Here is a 21,409-nt window from a genome sequence, read left to right as displayed (position 1 = left end):
AAAATAGTGGAAATAACTACTGCAGAGCAGAATAAAGAAAAAAGAATGAAAAGAACTGAGGACAGTCTCAGAGACCTCTGGGACAACATTAAATGCACCCACATTTGAATTATAGGGATCCCAGAAGAAGAAGAGAAAAAGAAAGGGTCTGAGAAAATATTTGAAGAGATTATAGTTGAAAACTTCCCTAATATGGGAAAGGAAATAGTTAATCAAGTCCAGGAAACACAGAGAGTCCCATACAGGATAAATCCAAGGAGAAACATGTCAAGACACATATTAATCAAACTATCAAAAATTAAATACAAAGAAAACATATTAAGAGCAGCAAGGGAAAAACAACAAATAACACACAAGGGAATCCCCATAAGGTTAACAGCTAATCTCTCAGCAGAAACTCTGTAAGCCAGAAAGGACTGACAGGACATATTTAAAGTGATGAAGGAGAAAAACCTACAACCAAGATTATTCTAGCTGCAAGGATCTCATTCAGATTTGATGGAGAAATTAAAACCTTTAGAGACAAGCAAAAGCTAAGAGAATTCAGCACCATCAAACCAGCTTTACAAGAAATGCTAAAGGAACTTCTCTAGGCAGGAAACACAAGAGAAGGAAAAGACCTACAATAACAAACCCAAAACAATTAAGAAAAGGGGAATAGGAATATACATATCGATATTACCTTAAATGTAAATGGATTAAATGCTCCAACCAAAAGACATAGACTGGCTGAATGGATACAAAAACAAGAGCTGTATATATGCTGTCTACAAGAGACCCACTTCAGACCTAGGCACACATACAGACTAAAAGTGAGGGGATAGAAAAAAATATTCCATGCAAATGGAAATCAAAAGAAAGCTGGACTGGCAATTCTCATATCTGAAAAAATAGACTTTAAAATAAAGACTATTACAAGAGGCAAAGAAGGACACTATATAATGATCAAGGGATCAATCCAAGAAGAAGATATAACAATTGTAAATATTTATGCACCCAGTATAGATGCAAATCAGTACATGAGGAAAATACTAACAGCCATAAAAGGAGAAATCGATAGTAACACAATCGTAGTAGGGGATTTTAACACTCCACTTTCACCAATGGACAGATCATCCAAAATGAAAATAAATAAGGAAACACAAGCTTTAAATGATACATTAAACAAGATGGACTTAACTGATGTATATAGGACATTCCATCCAAAAACAACAGAATACACTTTCTTCTCAAGTGCTCATGGAACATTCTCCAGGATAGATCATATCTTGTGTCACAAATCAAGCCTTGGTAAATTTAAGAAAATTTAAATCATATCAAATATCTTTTCCAACCACAATGCTATGAGACTAGATATCAATGACAGGAAAAAATCTGTAAAAAAATACAATCACGTGGAGGCTAAACAATACACTACTTAATAACCAAGAGATCACTGGAGAAATCAAAGAGGAATTCCAAAAATACCTAGAAACAAATGACAATGAAAAGACGATGACCGAAAACCTATGGGATGCAGCAAAGGCAGTTCTAAGAGGGAAGTTTATAGCAATACAATCCTACCTTAAGAAACAGAATACATCTCAAATAAACAACATAACCTTGCACCTAAAGCAATTAGAGAAAGAAGAACAAAAAAACTCCAAAGTTAGCAGAAGGAAAGAAATCATAAAGATCAGATCAGAAATAAATGAAAAAGAAATGAAGGAAACGATAGCAAAGATCAATAAAACTAAAAGCTGGTTCTTGAGAAGATAAACAAAATTGATAAACCATTAGCCAGACTCATCCAGAAAAAAAGGGAGAAGACTCAAATCAATAGAATTAGAAATGAAAAAGGAGAAGTAACAACTGACACTGCAGAAATACAAAGGATCATGAGACATTACTACAAGCAACTCTATGCCAATAAAATGGACAACCTGGAAGAAATAGACAAATTCTTAGAAATGCACAACATTCCGAGACTGAACTAGGAAGAAATAGAATATGTGAACAGACCAATCACAAGCACTGAAATTGAAACTGTTATTAAAAATCTTCCAACAAACAAGAGCCCAGGACCAGATGGCTTCATAGGCAAATTCTATCAAACATTTAGAGAAGAGCTAACACCCATCTTTCTCAAACTCCTCCAAAAAATTTCAGAGGAAGGAACACTCCCAAACTCATTCTATTAGGCCACCATCACCCTGATACCAAAACCAGACAAGGATGTCACAAAGAAAGAAAACTACAGGCCAATATCACTGATGAACATAGATGCAAAAATCCTCAACAAAATACTAGCAAACAGAATCCAACAGCACATTAAAAGGATCATACACCATGATCAAGTGGGGTTTATTCCAGGAATGCAAGGAATCTTCAACATATGCAAAGCAATCAATGTGATACACCATATTAATAAATTGAAGGAGAAAAACCACAAGATCATCTCAATCGATGCAGAGGAAGCTTTCGACAAAATTCAACACTCATTTATGATAAAAACTCTGAAGATAGTAGGCATAGAGGTAACTTTTGTCAACATAATAAAGGCCATATATGACAAACCCACAGCAAACATCATTCTCAATGGTGAAAAACTGAAAGCATTTCCTCTAAGATCAGGAACAAGACAAGGATATCCACTCACACCACTATTATTCAACATAGTTTTGGAAGTTTTAGCCACGGTAATCAGAGAAGAAAAAGAAATAAAAGGAATGTAAATTGGAAAAGAAGAAGTAAAACTGTCACCGTTTGCAGATGACATGATACTATACATAGAGAATCCTAAAGATGCCACCAGAAAACTACTAGAGGTAATCAATGAATTTGGTAAAGTAGCAGGATACACAATTAATGCACAGAAATCTCTGGCATTCCTATACACTAATGATGAAAAATCTGAAAGTGAAATTAAGAAAACACTCCCATTTACCATTGCAACAAAAAGAATAAAATACCTAGGAATAAACCCACCTAGGCAGACAAAAGGCCTGTATGCAGAAAACTATAAGACACTGATGAAGGAAATTAAAAATGATACCAACAAATGGAGAGATATACCATGGTCTTGGATTGGAAGAATCAATATTGTGAAAACTACTCTACTACCCAAAGCAATCTACAGATTCAATGCAATCCCTATGAAACTACCAATGGTATTTTTTACGGAACTAGAACAAAAAATCTTAAAATTTGTATGGGAACACAAAAGACCCCAAATAGCCTAAGCAATCTTGAGAAAGAAAAATGGAGATGGAAGAATCAGGCGCCCTGACTTCAGACTATATTAAAAAGCAACAGTAATCAAAACAGTATGGTAGTGGCACAAAAACAGAAATATAGATCAATGGAACAGGATAGAAAGCCCAGAGATAAACCCACGCACATATGGTCACCTTATCTTTGAAAAAGGAGGCAAGAATATACAGTGGAGAAAAGACAGTCTCTTCAATAAGTGGTGCTAGGAAAACTGGACAGCTACATGTAAAAGAATGAAATTAGAACACTCCCTAACACCATACACAAAAATAAACTCAAGATGGATTAAAGACCTAAATGTAAGGCCAGACACTATCAGACTATTGGAGGAAAACATAGGCAGAACATTCTATGACATAAATCACAGCAAGATCCTTTTTGACCCACCTCCTACAGGAATGGAAATAAAAATAAAAATAAACAAATGGGACCTAATGAAACTTCAAAGCTTTTGCACAGCAAAGGAAACCATAAACAAGACCAAAAGACAACCGTCAGAATGGGAGAAAATATTTGCAAATGAAGCAACTGACCAAGGATTAATCTCCAAGATTTACGAGCAACTCATGCAGCTCAATATCAAAAAAACAAACAACCCAATCCAAAAATGGGCAGAAGACCTAAATAGACATTTCTCCAAAAAAGATATACAGATTGCCAACAAACACATGAAAGAATGCTCAACATCATTAATCATTAGAGAAGTAGAAATCAAATCTACAATGAGATATCATCTCACAATGGTCAGAATGGTCATCATCAAAAAATCTACAAACAATAAATGCGGGAGACGTTGTGGAGAAAAGGGAACCCTCTTGCGATGTTGGTGGGAATGTAAATTGATACAGCCACTATGGAGAACTGTATGGAGGTTCCTTAAAAAACTAAAAATAGAATTACCATATGATCCAGCAATACCACTACTGGGCATATACCCAGAGAAAACCATAATTCAAAAAGACGCATGCACCCCAATGTTCATTGCAGCACTATTTACAATAGCCAGGTCATGGAAGGAACCTAAATGCCCATCGACAGACGAATGGATAAAGAAGATGTGGTACATGTATACAATGGAATATTACTCAGCCATAAAAAGGAATGAAATTGGGCCATTTGTTGAGACGTGGATGGATGTAGAGATTGTCATACAGAGTGAAGTAAGTCAGAAAGAGAAGAACAAGTATCGTATATTAACACATGTATGTGGAACCTAGAGAAATGGTACAGATGGACCAGTTTGCAGGTCAGAAGTTGAGACACAGATGTAGAGAACAAACATATGGACACCAAGTGGGGGAAAGCCATGGGGGGGTGGGGATGGTGGTGTGATGAATTGGGTGATTGGGATTGACAAGTATACACTGATGTGTATAAAACTGATGACTAATAAGAACCTGCTGTATAAAAAAATAAAATAAAATTCAAAAATTAAAAAAAAGAAGACGTACATATATACAATGGAATATTACTCAGCCATAAAAGACAATGAAATAATGCCATTTACAGTAACATGATTGACCTAGAGATTATCATACTAAGTGAAGTAAGTCAGACAGATAAAGACAAATATCATCATATGATATCAGTTGCATATGGAATCTTAAAAAAAAAAAGATACAAATGAACTTACTTACAAAACAGAAGCAGACCACAGACTACAAAAACAAACTTATGGGTATCAAAGGGGAAACATGAAGTGGGGGAAGCATAAATTAGGTGTTTGGGATTAACATACACACACTCTTATATATAAAATAGATAATCAACAAGGACCTATTATATATCACTGGGAACTCTACTCAATATTCTGTAATAACCTGCATGGGAAAAGAATTTGAAAAAGAATGGATATATGTATATGTATAACTGGATCACTTTGCGGTACACCAGAAACTAACACAATATTGTAAATCAACTATACTCCAATATAAGATAAATTAAATTTAAAAAATTTAAAAAATAGAGGAAAAACTGGATTGTACTTCAAAGTCTTCAGAGGCTCACTGTTGAGTGAGAGGCAGTCTATTCTAGGAAGTGCGCATGTGCATTCACTCCCAAGGAGAACGAGAAGACTTGTTGAAGGTGACGGGGAAACTGGGCAATTTTGGAAACCACGACTGCAGGAGGCAGGTTTGGAGATGACCCAAGCACTCCGGGGAGGATGCAAAAATGGCAAATAGACCTGAGATTATGATTGCAGCGACTGACAGAGTCTTCCTGGAGTACTGCTCAAATATGGATTCTGGGTTACGTTCAGGAAGACTGAGCAGCAAAAGTGCATGATAAGTGATGATGCCTGCAGGGGGCATGAGCATGAGAATGGTGCCTGCATGGCAGGTGTTCAGACTCCATCCCTCAATAGCTGAGTGGTCTTAGGCAAGTTATTTGGTCTCCCTGTGCCTTGGTTTTCTACTTCTACGGTTGCTGAGAGCAATAAGAACATTAATGCTTGTAAAACTGTATGAATGATTCCTTAGCACAGCATGAAGTTTGAATAAATGTTAGCTATCATCAGCATTATCCTTGCTATGATACATGGAGAAAATGCTCTGAGGAGCAGCGTTGGGAACTTCTGATAAACCAAGAAAACACAAAGAAAGGACAAGTTTAAAGAAAGAAAGAGGAAAAAACAGGAAAGTGGAGGGAGAACAAATCTTTTAGTGAGAAGGAACTCAAGTGCTTCTATTTTGAAGAACTGTGAGGGTTTCAGGCTAAACAAAGAAGAAATTATTTAAATACTCCAGCTTCTCCTGAAACTGGTATCAGTCTCCGGACAGATAGAGCTTCAAGTCACACCAAGGCTGGTCTTGTTGGAGTCCCCAGAAAGTATCTACTTCCAGAGAAGTTGTGAAACAACGCATGCCAGGCTGACTTGCATGTGCCCCCATGACTCTGTTCAAGAAAACTGTAATGAGATCCACAGGAGACCCAAATCTTAATTCAAGAGAAAAGTGAATAAGATAGTGACGCCCACTAATTAAAATATTTGAGTATACAGCAATAAGGTGTTATAAATTTCACATATTTTCACCACCTACAACTAAGCAAATTGTACTTAATCCAGATTTAATCCATGGATTAAATCAGTGTAATCAGTGTAATCAGTGAGAATATGAAAGCAACACCTTAAGAAATGCTAGCCTCTGCTTACACTGCAATTATCATAGGTCTCTCAGAAGGGCCACCGGAGTGAAATCTGTGAAAACCCCCTGAAATGAGAATTCCCAGTTGACAAACTGAAGAACTCATGAGTCAAATGAAGTTTAAGGAACCACAATCAGTATGAACCTATGAAAACTTGTCTTATGAACCTATGAAAACTTTTCTAAAAATACAACAACATCTTGTACATTTGAAATCAGTAACGATGGGCCCTGACTATTAATGGCCAGTTACTATCCCTTGCTGGCCAGAAATTTTCAGGATGTGGCTACCTGGCAATTTCAACAAGAGTTGCTTTGTTACGGATAATAGTCATATTAAAATGCATGATATTTTCTTTAGCCTGGTTCAACTTCCAAGTGCCTTTCACATTTTATAGCTCAGGGATTTTTAACTCCTTCCTGTCCTGCTGTCTCTCTTGCAAGGTCTCCTTCACTCCCACTTCCTGGCTCCTGAGTCAGTGTTTGACCTTTTAGTCAACTCTACACCCTTTCTCCTCACCAGTCCTCTGATACCTTTCCCCGTCATCTGTGATTTTTCCTAGGTTTTATTGCAAAAGCTGTCCTTCTTTGCCATCTAGTCTTCTAGTCTCCCAAAGACAAAGGAAGTAAATTATAGAATTTGCAAATGTTAGAATTTCAAGTAAAGGGAGTTTAGAGCTGGTAGTGGTGGGTGGAGATTGCTGTAGTTTATTTGTATGTAAGAGATTCATAGAACTTTTAGATCTAAAAAAAGACCCAAGGGTGCATCTATTTAAAACCCCTCTGTTTACAATAAGGACACAAGTTTATAGTTCTAAATCTGCTCTAAGTTTTGTAATGAGGCAAATACTTTCCCTAAAATCTTTCTTATCTATTCTATTGTTACAATAAGTTTCCGTTTTAGGAGTAGTAAAAAAATAAATATTTCTCTCCCATCCAAATCATTACATGGTTTAAGTGTAATCTAATAAAATAAATTATTACACTTCAGTAACACTCTTGACTATACTGGGCAATGAGGTGTAATATATGAGCAGAGAATATAGAAAATGGATGATTTAACCAGAGGGCACTGGTGGCCTCCAGGCCATGTGCAGACCACTGACATGTTTGGTCTGGAAAGAATTTTTTAAAAATTTGATTTAGTTGGGCTCAGTAAAAAAGTGGAGAGATTAAAAACAGAAGGCGTGTGTGTGTGCGTGTGCGTGCATGTGCGTGTGTGTGCGTGTGTGTGTGTGTGTGTGTGTGCAGGCGTGTGTGTGTTTTGGTTTGGCTTATATGCAAAAATTGGAAGGTCTACCAACATTAGATTTGTGTTTTCCTTTGACATTAGTAAGATGAAAATGAGGTGTGCCCTTCAGACAGGGTGTGGTAGGCAGAATAATGTGCCGCCCCCGCCCCCCACAAAGCTGTCCACATTCTAATCCTTGGAATCTGTGACTATGTTATATTACATGACAAAAGGGAATTAAAGTTGCAATTCCCTGCAGTTAAGGTTGCTAATGAACTGACTTTACGATAGGGAGATTATTCTAGATTACTTAGGTGGGCCAGTCTAATCACTTGAGCTCTTAAAATTGAAAGAGGGAGACTGAAGAGTTTGTCAGAGAGAGGCAACATGAGAAAGACTCAACCCCCAACTGCTAGCTTTGAAGATGGAGGAAGAGGGCCAAGGGCTAAGGAATGCAGCAGCCTCTAGAACCTGGGAATGACACTCAGTTAAAACAGGCACCATAGTTGTAGGTCACAATGACCTAAATTCTGCCAACAATCCAAATGAACAGGGAAAGCATTTTCTCCTGGAGTTTACAGAAAGGAGTGTACCCTGTTGACACCTTGATTTTATCCTGGTGAGACTGTACTGGACTTCTGACCTACAGAACTGTAAGATAATATATTTGTGTTGTTCTGGACTCTAAGCTTGTGGTAATTTGTTAGGGCAGCAATAAAAAATGAATACACAGGCCATATACACTGTCTTTATCACCAAAGTTACTATTCCAACAAAGAAGATATATAAACAACTAATAAGCACGTGAAAACATCGTGAGTCACTAGGGAAATGGAAATTAAAATCACAATGAATTATCACTTTACATCCATGAGGATGGCTGCAATTAAAAAAATAGACAGTAACAAGCATTGGTGAGGATGTGGAGAAACTGGAATCCTCATACACTGCTGATGGAAATATAAAATGGGGCAGGTACTTTGGAACACAGTTGACAGTTTCTTAAAAAGTTCAACATACACGTGCCACACAATCGAGCAATTCTACTTTGAGGTAGATATACCCAAGAGAAACGAAAACATGTCCACACGAAAACCTGCACATGAATGGTCACTGCAGCATTATTCATGACAGCCAAAAACTGGAAACAACCCAAATGTCCATCAACTGACAAGTGGAAGATGTGGTATATTCATACCATGGAATATTATTCCACCGTGAAAAGGAATGCAGCATACACGCATACAAAATGCGTGAATCCTGAACGTATTATGCTAAGTCAGTAACAAAGCACCATGCGTTACTCTATTTATCTGAAGTGTCTAGACTAGGCAGATCTATGAAGACAGAGTATATTAGTAGTTACCTAGGGCTGGAGGAAATGGGGGCTTTGGGAATGATGGCTAAGAGGTGTGGAGTTTATTTGGGGATAATGAAAATGTTCTAAAATGGAGTGTGGTGATGGAGGCACAACTCTGTACTAAAAGCCACTGAATTGTATACTTTAAATGGTTGACTTGTATAGTGTATGAATTATACCTCCATGGAGTTTTTCAACAAACAATAACCTTGGTTTGCTGTGATGGTTACACAACTTAAAAAATTTGCTAAAATATCACTGAATTGAACACTTACAATGGGTGAATATTATGGGATGTAAACTATACCTCAATAAAGCTGATAAAACATTTTTAACCAAATTTAACCTTTTCTTGATGAGTCAGGGTCCACACTGTGACTACTAATTAATTACCTTGCGCGAAAAAGTGAGAAGAACTTGGCATTTCTCCACCTTTGTGATTCTGTTTAGTTGGTGTGCCTTTGGTATCAATATTGCAGGGCCCTTAGGATCTAAGGAAGTGGGTAGGGCTTAGACTGCCCTTTCTTGCACATCCCCGGGCTGCATGGCTTCCTTCTCCTCCCTTGGTTCAATCACCATTCCCTGAAGATATTTTTGCCAATGCCAGCGTGTCAGGTTACTCAGGTTACTGCCATTACCTCTTCTGATCATTCGATTGAAGTTGACAACTCCCCAGGTCACAGCAAGTGGTGCTGACCTAACTTCTGCATGTTCCACTGCAGAGTCCTAGACGAGAGACTCCATACCCAGTACAGCTGCATGATGTTGCAGCCTCTCCTAGAAACAACCAAGGATATGGTACCCACTACATGTCCAACCACCCATCCTTCCTTCATTCCATTGGACAGATGCGGGAATTGCTTTTTCAGGATGTGAGTTGGGTTAGCCTAGATCATTTGTGCTTCCTTGTTTGTTTCCTCTAGTCTGCTGGGGAGCGGAGTAAGTTGGATTCTCCTGCTATACTCTCATCCATTTTACCTGAATTCTCTAAAAGCTAGGCCTCTGCAGTGGGCATGCTACACATCTATACATATTGAGGAAAACGTAAGGAACCTGGTTACCTGGTATTGTATTAGATAATGAAGTCCCTTGATGGCAGCTTGAATCAGTCAATGGCCATCACCCTGTTGCTCAGAGCACCACTGGGAAGTCAGCCAAACTTGTGTGCCTTTCCCTCTGATCTAGTTAGTACACTGGGGCAAACCTTCCTTTGTCGGTCTTTCCTTTGTCGGTCTTTCCTCTTGGTGACAAACCCATCTCTGAGGCTCTCTCTCTATGAAGCAAAATCCTCCTCTGTCTGCTTAACAGTGGCTGGATGAAAAATTCAGAAATGCCAATTTGAAATGACTTACGTTATGAAGAGCTTACAAAACTGCTTGTCTTTTATTGCAGTTACTAAATCATGAGGAGGGGGCCGAGAAAGAAGAATTAAAAAAAAACAACAACTGCCTTTTATTTTTATTTTCCCAGTGAGGTTTCTGTGATCTCTTTATTAGACACAATATGTGTCAGCTATTCAACTCATAAAAACGCAGAAAAACATGCCAGGAAAGGAGGAATATTTTCTGTCTCTCTTTTCCTGTGAAAACTTTGGATGAGCTCATCTGTGTTCTCTCCTTTCAATGAAAGATACACTCATCCCTCAGCCCCCATCTTCTTCTCATTTTCCATTGATGATGTCAAGCAGGCCTTACAGTATCTCTTTTGTGATCTTATAAAATCAATGACAACCAAAAACGTTTCCCTTATGGCTATGACCTCATCAATGGCTTACACCTGGACAAGCCTCATCTGCATTGGTAAGTAAAGCTCCCCTCCACTGATCCAGACTGAAGCAATTTACCAGGAAACTACTGCTTTCCTTCAAAACGCTGCCTACGCCATTCAGATCTGGAAGCCTTCTGAGCAACTCTGGCTGAGTGCTGAATCTGACTAGTCAAGACGGCTCTCCAATCTTAGTGCCTGTCTTTGCACACACCAGAAACTCTTCTTTACCTGTGTTTATACACGCACACAAAGTAATCAGTTCTTCAACATGTTAGGCATGTGACATTTTGGTGACATTCTTATACTCCTCCCTAGCCCCTGCTACCCTCCCCTCTCATTTACCTTCTGAGCAGTGAAACAGGCATCCAATTAAGTCAGTTTAGGACAGAAGGGAATTTTGTGCCACTGGGTCTACATGGCTGTGAGTTTCCGGAGCCAGGGAAGTAGGTAGGGAAACATTGCCATCTCCATGCTGAGACATACTCGCAAAGTACTCTCAAACCTTTGGGACTTAAAAGATAAAAGCAACACATACTGATGAGTTTGGAGAGAAGCAAAGGGCTCTAAAGAAAATATCTTACAGGCCCAAACAGGGCAGAGCAAGGAAGGTTTGGTGTGTCTAAAACTAAATGCTGTTTCTATGTTTAAGCAAAAACTGTGTAGAGAGTACCAGTGGACCTACAATGAACCTAAGAAGCAGAATTGACAACACACTCAACTCAGAGGATGGGGCAACTCAACAGGAGAGGTCCAATTATGGGCCAGGGAGGGTTCACCAGACCTCCCTTCCTCTGGCTCACGTGAAATGTTCCTCGTGTAGCCACCTCCCTTGCTCTGGACCCAGGCACTCCGACCGCTTTTCAGATAGCTAATTCAGCTTCCCCCTTGACATTGAGATGCTGAGACATTAGAGTGAAGTGCTCTACAAAGGGTCTGTGAGCATTCTGGTCTCGGAAAAGGAGTTTCCCCTACCGTAAAAATAACCTGGCTTTTGTTTTATCCTCACAATAATAATAAGAGCTAACGAGTATTGAGCGCTTGCTACATGCTAGGCATACTTATAAGCATTTTACATGATGAAGGCATTTAATCTCCACAAGAACCTTCTGAGTCAAACACTATTATTATCACCATATGACAAATAAAGAAACTGAGTCAGAGAGTGTAAAGAAGCTGCTCAGGGTTATGTAGCTTGGATGTGACAGAGTCAGGCTTCAAATCCAGACCACGAGGCTCCAGAGCCTGCAGGCTTAACTGCCATGCTACGCCTGATCTTGTGAATTACTACGAACAAATTTCCCTGCATCTGGTTGATCCAGGTGCATAGGCGAGGCCAAAATCCACACATTTCTTATAAAATCATGGAGGTACCTGAGTGCTTGAGCCTCCAGAAAACTCCTGTTTTTCCTTTTGGCCTGCATTTATATAGAAGTCAAGGTAAAAAAACCAAAAAAAAAAAAAAAAACCCAGAAAAAACTGTACAATGTCTTTAAGGGCACAGAAGCATTGAGATTTACCACGAGGATTTGATCACAAGTGAGCTGAATCAGCTCCTAAGTCGGTACTTGAAAATTTTCAGTGTGAAGACTTACAGTGGAAAATACGTGGAAGCAAAGTTGGGCTTATGTTTTACACATTTTAAAATCGTTTTCAGGATGTGTTTCATTTTAGGAGAGCTAGAGAAAGAAAAGGAAACATTTATTGAGTGTGAACTATGTGCCTGGCATTGGGCTGAGGGCTTTTTCACACGTGCAATCTTATTTAACCTCACAACAATCCTGTGAAATAGGATTAATTTCACTCTTACGGCTGAGAACAAAGACTCTGAGGTTATACACTTTGTTCAAGGTCACACGGTTAATGAACAGTATAACTGGTAATAAGATTTAGAAATGCGCCACATCTATCCCTTGGAAACCGCTGCCCCGCACCAATTTACGTTATATTTAGGTTGCATCTTCTACGCCTATGTGGGGTACCTTTGAAGGAAACTGTAACTGTCTCTGCATTCGAGGTAGTCACGCATGCATCTATTGCCTTCACTAGTCTGTAAGCGTCACGAATCACAGAACTCGGGTCTAACTTGTTGCTCTTCGTCAGTCATGTTTGGCAGAGGGTGTGAGTCACTTAAAACTGTGAGTGCAGACGTTGACAGCAGGCTAGACGATAATCCCAGGTAAAGACACAAATGCAGCCTGAAAGCAGCGCATCCATTTTGGGCCTTACCTTTCAGAGGGACTGCTTGACAGACCTGCTAGCAGACCTGAACAAACCCCACCACTGAAGCCCATGGATGCAGCTTCCTAAGCCCTGGGTGTGGTGTGCGTGAACTACTTCATCACTCAGCTCCTTTTCTCCCTTTCCCCCGGTGCCTCTCTGGCTGCTCTCTTTCTTCCCTGGCTTTGAATATTTTGGCAGCCTCCAACAGCTTCTCTTCAAAGAGCTGAAGACAAGCCTGATGTTACAATTGCTTTGCTTAATTCCAGACAGGTTTCCGTGAATCGTATTAAATTCAGGTGAACAAAGGGTATTTAGTCTGTGACAGAGCTGAACCGTATCTGGATAAATATAAACAAGAGAGTTAATCCTGTAAGAGCCCTACTTGCCAGCAGTTGGAAGGGTGTCAGCAGTGCCCTGGCCAAGGCAGATGGGAGGGGGTAAGGCAGAAGAGAATTAACCAGATGGGTGCCGAGCATCTGGACTCTGTATAATGAAGAGGGGCATGAAGATTGTGACTGGAATACATTAGGAGCAAAGCAAATGTTCTATTCACACACACACACCAAATAGGCATTAATATCAGTCTGTAATCCACCCCAGGGCCCCTTAGCTCGCCTTATTCTTTGTTGACTTTCATCCTCTCTGCAAAGCGTCCCGCTCAAGGTCCCTTCCCAGATCAGCCTTAGGTCATGGGGTAGATATACTGTTGCTAAACAGATATGCAAGGGAGCAGCATGAGTGACTGAAAAACAGTGTGACAACATAATCCCGGCGTGGACAGATGAGGTCAGTGTGGGGTGATGTCGGCTTTTCTAGCATCTACTGAATCACCTGATGGGAGCGGCAATGGAAAAGAATAAATACAAACACATGCAACACACCGCCACAAAGGCTGCGCGGCCCAGATCTGAGGAAAGGGAGCCCGGGTTGGTAGCATCAGTGGGGAGAAGGGGGAACAACGATCTGGGGGTTAGGAGACCTCAGTTCCCTTTTTCCCTGCCACCAGCTGAGCGGCTATGTGACCTCAGGTTGCCTGGCCTCTGAGAACTGAGGGCTCTGGTCTAGCTGGTATCTAAGGTCTCTTTCAGTTTCAAAGGCAAGGATCTGTCCTATGTAAGAGAGGTTTTATAAGGGTACCTTACTACGAGACCACAACCTTGGGAAGCACGGTACTCCGAATCGCAATTTTCTGAAGTTGCTATGTGTAGAATGGTTTGCCTAACCTCTATGGATAAAGGTGAAGTGTAGGCAGGTGTATTAGACCAAGAGGTTGAAATAAACAGTCACAGAGAAGAACACCTGTGCTCCAACCCACAGCCACAGAATTCCAACTACCCAGGTCTTAAAGTCTTCTTTGCAGCAGGTGGACGGAGGAGAAATGAAAAGATCATTCGATGATCTTAGGTCCTGATTCATGTTCCCCCACAGGCTACTTACTTGTATACATCTCCTTTGCTCATGTTCGCTCTGCCTGGAGTATTTCCTGCATCTCTGTTTATCAAAATTCTACTCCAAGTCTAAGACCTCTCAGGTAGAGTGAAACTGCACCCTCTTTGGTTATCAGCACTTATTTCATTCTATCTCATATTACACTTTATCTCCATTTGATTACAATTACAGATTACAAACTTCCGGAGGCAGGGTATGGATCTCATTTATGTCTGTGTCCCTGGGCCTGCCTGGCACGTTGCAGGCACCGGTCAACGGTTTCTCAATGGAACAGGGATTTCCACGTTACCTGCTAATGTGACGGCAATGGAGACAGAGTCATATCCCAAGGCATTTGTGGCATTACAAGTGTAGAAACCCACATCAGCTTCCACGGGGGCCAGGATCTGTAAGGAATCATCTGGCTGTAGAAGAATCCTGGAGCAACAGAAAAGAAATGTAGGCCTGGTCAGGTCGGTTGACTCCTTTTTGGCATTGGATATTGGTAAAGCTGGAAGGAACCTCAGGGGTAGTCACAACCCTGTTTTAACAACAGGCACAAACCAGACACAGTGGTACCCAGGAAACCAGCCTCTCTTGCCACTTTGATGGGTGTGATTCTGTTAGCAAGCCCAGATAAGGAGCTTTTGGATTGCTTATGCAGTTTGTTGATTACTTGGACTAAACGCTAACAGCTGGAGCAGGCAGCATACGTGTGCTGAATACACATACACACACAGCGGGGGTGAGAGGAGATGCTAGAACGAATGCTGCAGAGGGATTTGGGGAAGGCTTCTTCAGGAAAAGGCAAAGTTATACAGGAGGAGTGGGGCTTGGCTGGATGGGGGAAAGTAGGCAGGGCTTCCAGATACGGAGAAAGGCATCTGTTAAGGCTTGGAGGTGGGAGAGAAGCAGCCAGACTGAATACTGACGAGAGGATCTTGATGCACACGTTAGAAGGAAATTGTATGTGTAACTGTATCTCAATTCTATTGCCGTCATTAGTCTGTAAATATCACTGGGCACAGAAATTAGACCTTAGTCATTGTTTTATTTCCCACAATGCTTGGCAGAGGGCTCTTTGTAGTGAAGGTGCCAGCAGAATGAAGGTTAAAGCCTGCCCTTCGGGGTCATGGTAGAGAAAATTCCAGAATAATCACCACACAGTTCAGATACTTTACCTGAAAAGAATTATAAGAATCAAATTGTGAGTACCTTCCACAAGCCTCAGAATCCGCTCCTCTCTCAGTCTACTATTTGTTTCTTTTCTAGGTTCATGCCATTTCTAAGAACTACCTGTGACATGATGGCAGGCAAGCAGATTAATGTCTAATGATCACTTGAAGCTGATGTCCTGATGAGGCTGATGATAACTGGAGTGTGTATGCGGAGGTGGGAAACTAGAAGGGTTGGGGGGAGGACTGGATGGGAACTTGCCGAGATCCAGTGCCAGACCTGGCAGGGCCTTAGGTCAATAAATCATTCAATAGCACAGAAATGATTTAGCGGTGGCTCTGGGGTTCCTGCAGTCAGTCATTTCCATCTTTGTGATTATTTCCACCTCTCTGATTTCCAAAGCCTCCAAGAACTGTTCACCTAATATCATGTTAACATCCATCCAGAGGAAGAAAGCAGGTAAGGGGTCATTTTTCAGGAAAGGGAAAGAACATCATGAAAAGGTCAGGGAACTCACAAGACTTAGTGGTGAAATTAAGACTAGGAATCACATCTCCTGTCCCAGCAGCAGTCTCCCACTATACAATTCTTTTTCTTTACTATGTCTCTTGCTGGGTCCTCTCCAGACTCTACGGTATTTGCAATTTGGTGTCACCTCTAGTCAGCTCTTAATTATTCTGAGGTGGGTGACCGGTCTGCCAATGAATCAGGCTTCCTCAGCTCTGCTTTTGGCCTTGGACCTGTTGCTTTGCTTTTTCTTGCCTCCTCTTGGAGGAAAGGCAGGAGGGAGAAAGAGCAAGGCTTACATCCATCATTCTTCAATTTGGCTAGGTCTGGGCAGTTCAGATAAAAATAGGGAAGGAAATAGAAAATCTCAGCTAAAGGGAAGTTTCTGGGTGGTTTGTGTTTGATTCAGCGCCGTTCCACACCATCACCGCTATTACAGGGACAGTCTAGCTTCTGTGGCATTGAACTAGAGCCGAAACTTTGTGGGGGATGACAGAGAGGCTATGAGACATTGTGATAGAGCTCATCCACCCATTCATTCACTCATTCACCCATGTGAGGTGTTTTCTCTCAAAGTCAACAATTACATACTGCTTAGTTTATTTCAAAGAGCTAATAAGAGAAAGATGATTATATAATTTGCTTATCTTTAGTAAGCCATACAATACTTTAAGTAATAATATCACTGTTGTTTTGTAGGAATCTTAATAGATGCATCACAGTATCACTGCTAAATCTTTTCAGGTGTTCAGGCTGTTTTAGATTAAAAAAATGAAACATTGACTTAATGATTTAAATCTTTATGATGTCCCAGGAACATGGATGCCTCCAAAAGAATTTCCAAACGGGAATATTGAAAGCAGGCTTCACCAAATTTCATTAGAACTGACAATTTACGATGACTGAACATAGTGGATCATTAATCAGGTTTACCATCCTCAACAGGCAGGGATTAAGATTTGCCAAATTCCTAAGTCTGTTGGCATAGTTCCTTCCCTATCAGAGCCCTATCAGAAGGGGTTCTTGAAGGGAACATTTAGAGCACAAGACTAGAAGACAGGTCTTCTGAACTTGATTTTGTTTCTACATTTTACCATTGGCAAATCCCTTCTTCTTTCTACATTTCAGCTTATCACGTTCTAAACCCCAGTTGAAGTATGTTTTCTTATCCAGCAGAAGGAACAGTTAAAATGAGGTATATAAGGAAGCTGCAGACCACCTTCTGGTATTTCCAATGACCCTTCTGTTGGTAATGTTGGACACCCTGAATGAAGAATTAAGTGTGAGGAAGGACAGGGGATGAAAAGGTTGTGAGGAAGGAAGGGAGAGGGGCTCACGATACTGGCCGATATCCCCCCGCCAGACAGTTTATTAGCTCTCTATATTCAGATCATATTTTCTTCCTGTAGAACTACTGCACCTGCCTGATCTCATGAAGGGAGTTGTAAATCCCACTCCCACACTGGGCCTGACACATGTAACTTTTTTAAAGTGGTGGTTAGCTTTTATAGCTGCATCAGTTCCTCCAGGCACCGGTGCTACTGAGTGAGTCTTGATGCTTCCTGCCCGTTTGAAGCCTGGAAAAGAATTCCCACAAAGTTGGCGAAGAGAAGGGGGAGCTCCATCACACTGGGCACAAAGCCATGAGGGTCTGAATTAAGATGGGAATAATGGGAATGGAAAAGAAGGAATCTAGATCTCAAAATTTAGCATTCATATATTCTTCTATTCCGTAAAATGTATACAAAGATAAAGAAGCTAAAATATTTGCCTTCATAAAACAGTCTTAAATATTGTCTTGAGATAAAACCTACATGGGACAAAATCTGAATTTCTCATTTATTGTGTATAGTTAGAAATTGTTTCTAGATATAAAACTGAACTCTTTAGCTCAAGGAGGTACATAATTATTTGGGGTGCGAGTAGGGATTTGAAATAGGGTTTCTTGGTCCAGTACTTTTTTCCAATCTCTCAGGTCTTTAATATGCCCATAAAATTGGTAGATGGGAGTTTGGAGGCTGCCACTAGGGGGAGCAATACTTCTGGAGAGGCTTCCCATGCAGGACTCTCTAGGAAACATGACAAGGCAAAGGAAAGGGCTTGCTGGAGACTGAGGTTTGCTTTAGTCTCTCTATCTAGCCTGGCATCTAGGGAGAGAGATTCTTGGGGTAAAAAACATTTTCTTTGTATTTCAGGCATCAACTCTATTAATGTAACTTAATTTGTTGGTAGCTGACTTCTGTCAGCTTGAATTTAGGTTTCAAATTTGACAGGCCTGTTTTAGAATGCACAGGCACAGAAACATAGTGCTGCTTTCCAAACAAAACCAGAAAGATTTCTCGGGGTTGTTTTGGAATTTATGGAATTAGAGGATGAGGGGACGTGGATTGGGGCATAATTAAGACATACATAGCAAATAGTACTGTGGTCATATTAGGTATATTAATACTCTCTGTTTTTCTCCCATACCCACAATCCCTTTTGGTTTACTGGGCTAAAACTTACTGCTTTATTTCTTTGGTCATTATTTTTAGCTAGAAAATGAAAGCATAGTTTTGCTTTTCTCGTGGCCTTTACTTGTAAGCTTCTTTGTGACAGCTTGTCTTCTCAAGCATTCTACAAATTAAGGACAACTTGAGAGAATACAGATAATTGTTTTAGTTACACAAGTGAAGCCCTTGTTGTCCAAACGAGTAGGATATGGACAAAGTGCTCGTGGGCCAGTCCTACCAAGCACAAGCTCCTTGTGGTGGAATTCTCTCCTCTGCATTTGCAATGCATAGTCAGAAGGTACTCTCATTTGAAAAGGAGGCCGCTCTGGGTGTCTAGAGGAAAGGCTCTAGCAATCCTGTGTGTGGGGTGGCATGATGATGCCTTCTAAATCCTTGGCTCAACGGTAACACCACTGTCTTGTACAGGATCATCTCTCAAAGTCATGTCCACAACCAACCATGTGAAACTGCGGTAGAGGGGAAGGCTTCCCGACTTCAGTCAAGAGACATAGACTCACGTGGTGTTCTTGGGCAAGCCTTTCAGCTCTACGAGCCTCTAAGTTCCTTCTGCAAATTGAGGATAACACCTCAGAGAGTTCTTGTGAGGATCAAATAAAGGAGTGAGCTTACTGTTTCTGAGGACCTGTTTCTAAGAAACAGTGTCTTACTGTTTTCTAAGTAAAAAAGTATCAGCTTAAGCATCAGATACATCTAGTAAATTAGTAATTTTTGATGGTACAGGTGTGGGTAACCTACATTACCATCTTGAAAGTCTTCCTTGGAATTTCCAGTTGTCAGAGAAAAATTTCAAGCTCTGGACACAGAAATACCCATTTGTTACATCGGCCATGATGTACCATCTCAGGCCTCTCACCTTAACAAATCATTCTTAAACCCATTTTAGGTCTCAGCATACGACTAGAACCTAGAAATTATAGGTACATCCTTTCTTTTTAGAACAGTGTCTTCCTCATCTTTTCAAACTTATCTGTCCCACATCCCAACACAAACTTGTCTTTCCATTCAAGATGGCCTCTTTGACTCTCCTTGTCATTAGTTTTGGACAGAGTTCATGTTCTTCCTCCTTCTGTTGATCCTTCCAAATTCTCCCCATCCCTTAAGAGTAAGTTCAAGTTCAACCTCCTGTTACCACAGTCCACAAGAATCCCTTCCTTTCCTGATCTACCAGAGCTGTTTTAAATTGTACTACAAAGCCTTTCCATTCTACATCTCATTCCTTCAGTTAGACTGTAAATGAATACTTCAAGGGCTGGGACACCTACTTCTTTTATAGTTCTCTCTTCAATATTCAGTATAGTGCTGGCATGCTGAATAAATACTTAATAAAGACTTATTTAGTGACCTCCAAAGCAATGGAGCTGAAAATGATCATTTTGACATTATAGCACACTGGATAAGAGCACAGACTCCAGAGTCACGGTGACTGGGTCCCAACCCCAGCTGTACCACATAGTAGCTTTGTAACCTTGGACCAGTAATTTACTTCTCAGTGACACAGTTTTCTCCTCTATAGAATGAGGAGAATTACTGCACCAACCTAGCGTTGTTGTGAATATTCTGCGTGAGTTCCGGTATTTCAAGAACATAGAAAAGTACTTGACATAGTAAATACTACAGAAGTGCAGGTTACTATTATTATTTGGTTGTTGTTGTCGACATCACCATTGCCATCATCATTCACTCTTCATGTCTGAACCTATGTATTGTGGACGTTGTGAGGATCTGCTTTGACATGGTAAATGACTGAGAAATGTAGCGTTTTCAAGAAAAAAAATGTAAGTTAGGGCCATGGCCAGGTGGTAAGGCATTTGCCCTGTGAGAGAGCAGGGCATGGGCCCCAGTGTGTTTACCTTGGTGGCAGCCCTGGGAAAGAGGAGGAGAGGACTGAGGCCACATGGCACATTGGGTTGGCAACTGCCTCAGTTCCATTCTTGACTCAGGAATCTCGGAATAAGGACAACTAGTTATTTCCATAACTGTTTTAACACTATTAACCAAATACTGAAATCTTAGAACACTTAAAAGAAAAAAAGCCAGAATTCTGCAATTGCAAAAAAAGTATAGAAATAAGAGTAAAAGAATAAGAATTGGAAAAAAGTGCACTTAGAAGCGAGTAAGTTAAGGGGTACTGTGCAAAGAACGTCAGCTCCCAACTCCTAGGGGGACATGTTGAGGTCTTTTCCTTACCCTGAAATGCAGATTTTTTTTTTTTTCTTTTTTCTGCTTAGGGATTCCTAAGATTAGTATAATCAAATCTACCACAAAGGGAGAGTGGGAACAGGTATCTAGTAGATAAGTGGACAAATTTTATACAGTTTTATTCTATCATGTTACTAGATTGATATTATCATCGTATTTTAGAGAGGACGCAAAAGCTCAGAGAAGTAGCTCACTCAGCTGGTGCAGGGAATCAGGAATGGGGAATGACCTTTGACCTTTAAAAAACTGACTCTATTCAAGCATCCGCTGGGGCCAAATAGGAAGGCCTGTGGTTTGGCTTCATTTTGGGTTGGGGGTAAGTTGTGCGAAGATTTGTAGTTACTCAGGGAAATGGACAGTCACTAACAAGAACATTCTGGATTTTAAGTAGCTTGAAGCTGGAGGACAGAAAGAATGCTGTGAGAAGACGTCCTCCGCGAGCAAGAATTTTTTTCCAAAACCAAAAAATATAGTAGCCCAGAGACTTGCAAGGGAGACCTTTGTTTTGTACAGATATTTTAGGGAACAGATTTGAGGTTCATGAAGAGCTCTGTATCACCATTTGGTGAGGGCAACTTTGTTTTTAACCTTGGCTGTTTTTAATTTAATT

The 21,409-nt window shown here is 40.4% G+C and overlaps 1 protein-coding gene across 3 annotated transcripts in view; it reads right to left on the bottom strand.

The window, feature by feature from the left end:
- The window catches only part of ADAMTSL1 (ADAMTS like 1), a 470,685-nt gene that overhangs the window by 123,597 nt on the left and 325,679 nt on the right, over positions 1 to 21,409 (bottom strand). For all 3 annotated transcript variants that reach the window (XM_067744472.1, XM_067744473.1, XM_067744474.1), the window contains one exon: positions 14,715 to 14,842. In XM_067744472.1, the coding sequence (XP_067600573.1) occupies positions 14,715 to 14,842 (128 nt within the window). The remainder of the gene's footprint in view (positions 1 to 14,714; positions 14,843 to 21,409) is intronic.

The sequence above is a fragment of the Pseudorca crassidens genome, chromosome 7 (assembly GCF_039906515.1).
Source record: "Pseudorca crassidens isolate mPseCra1 chromosome 7, mPseCra1.hap1, whole genome shotgun sequence".
Lineage (NCBI taxonomy): Eukaryota > Metazoa > Chordata > Mammalia > Artiodactyla > Delphinidae > Pseudorca > Pseudorca crassidens.
This window is presented reverse-complemented; position numbering and strand designations above follow the sequence as displayed.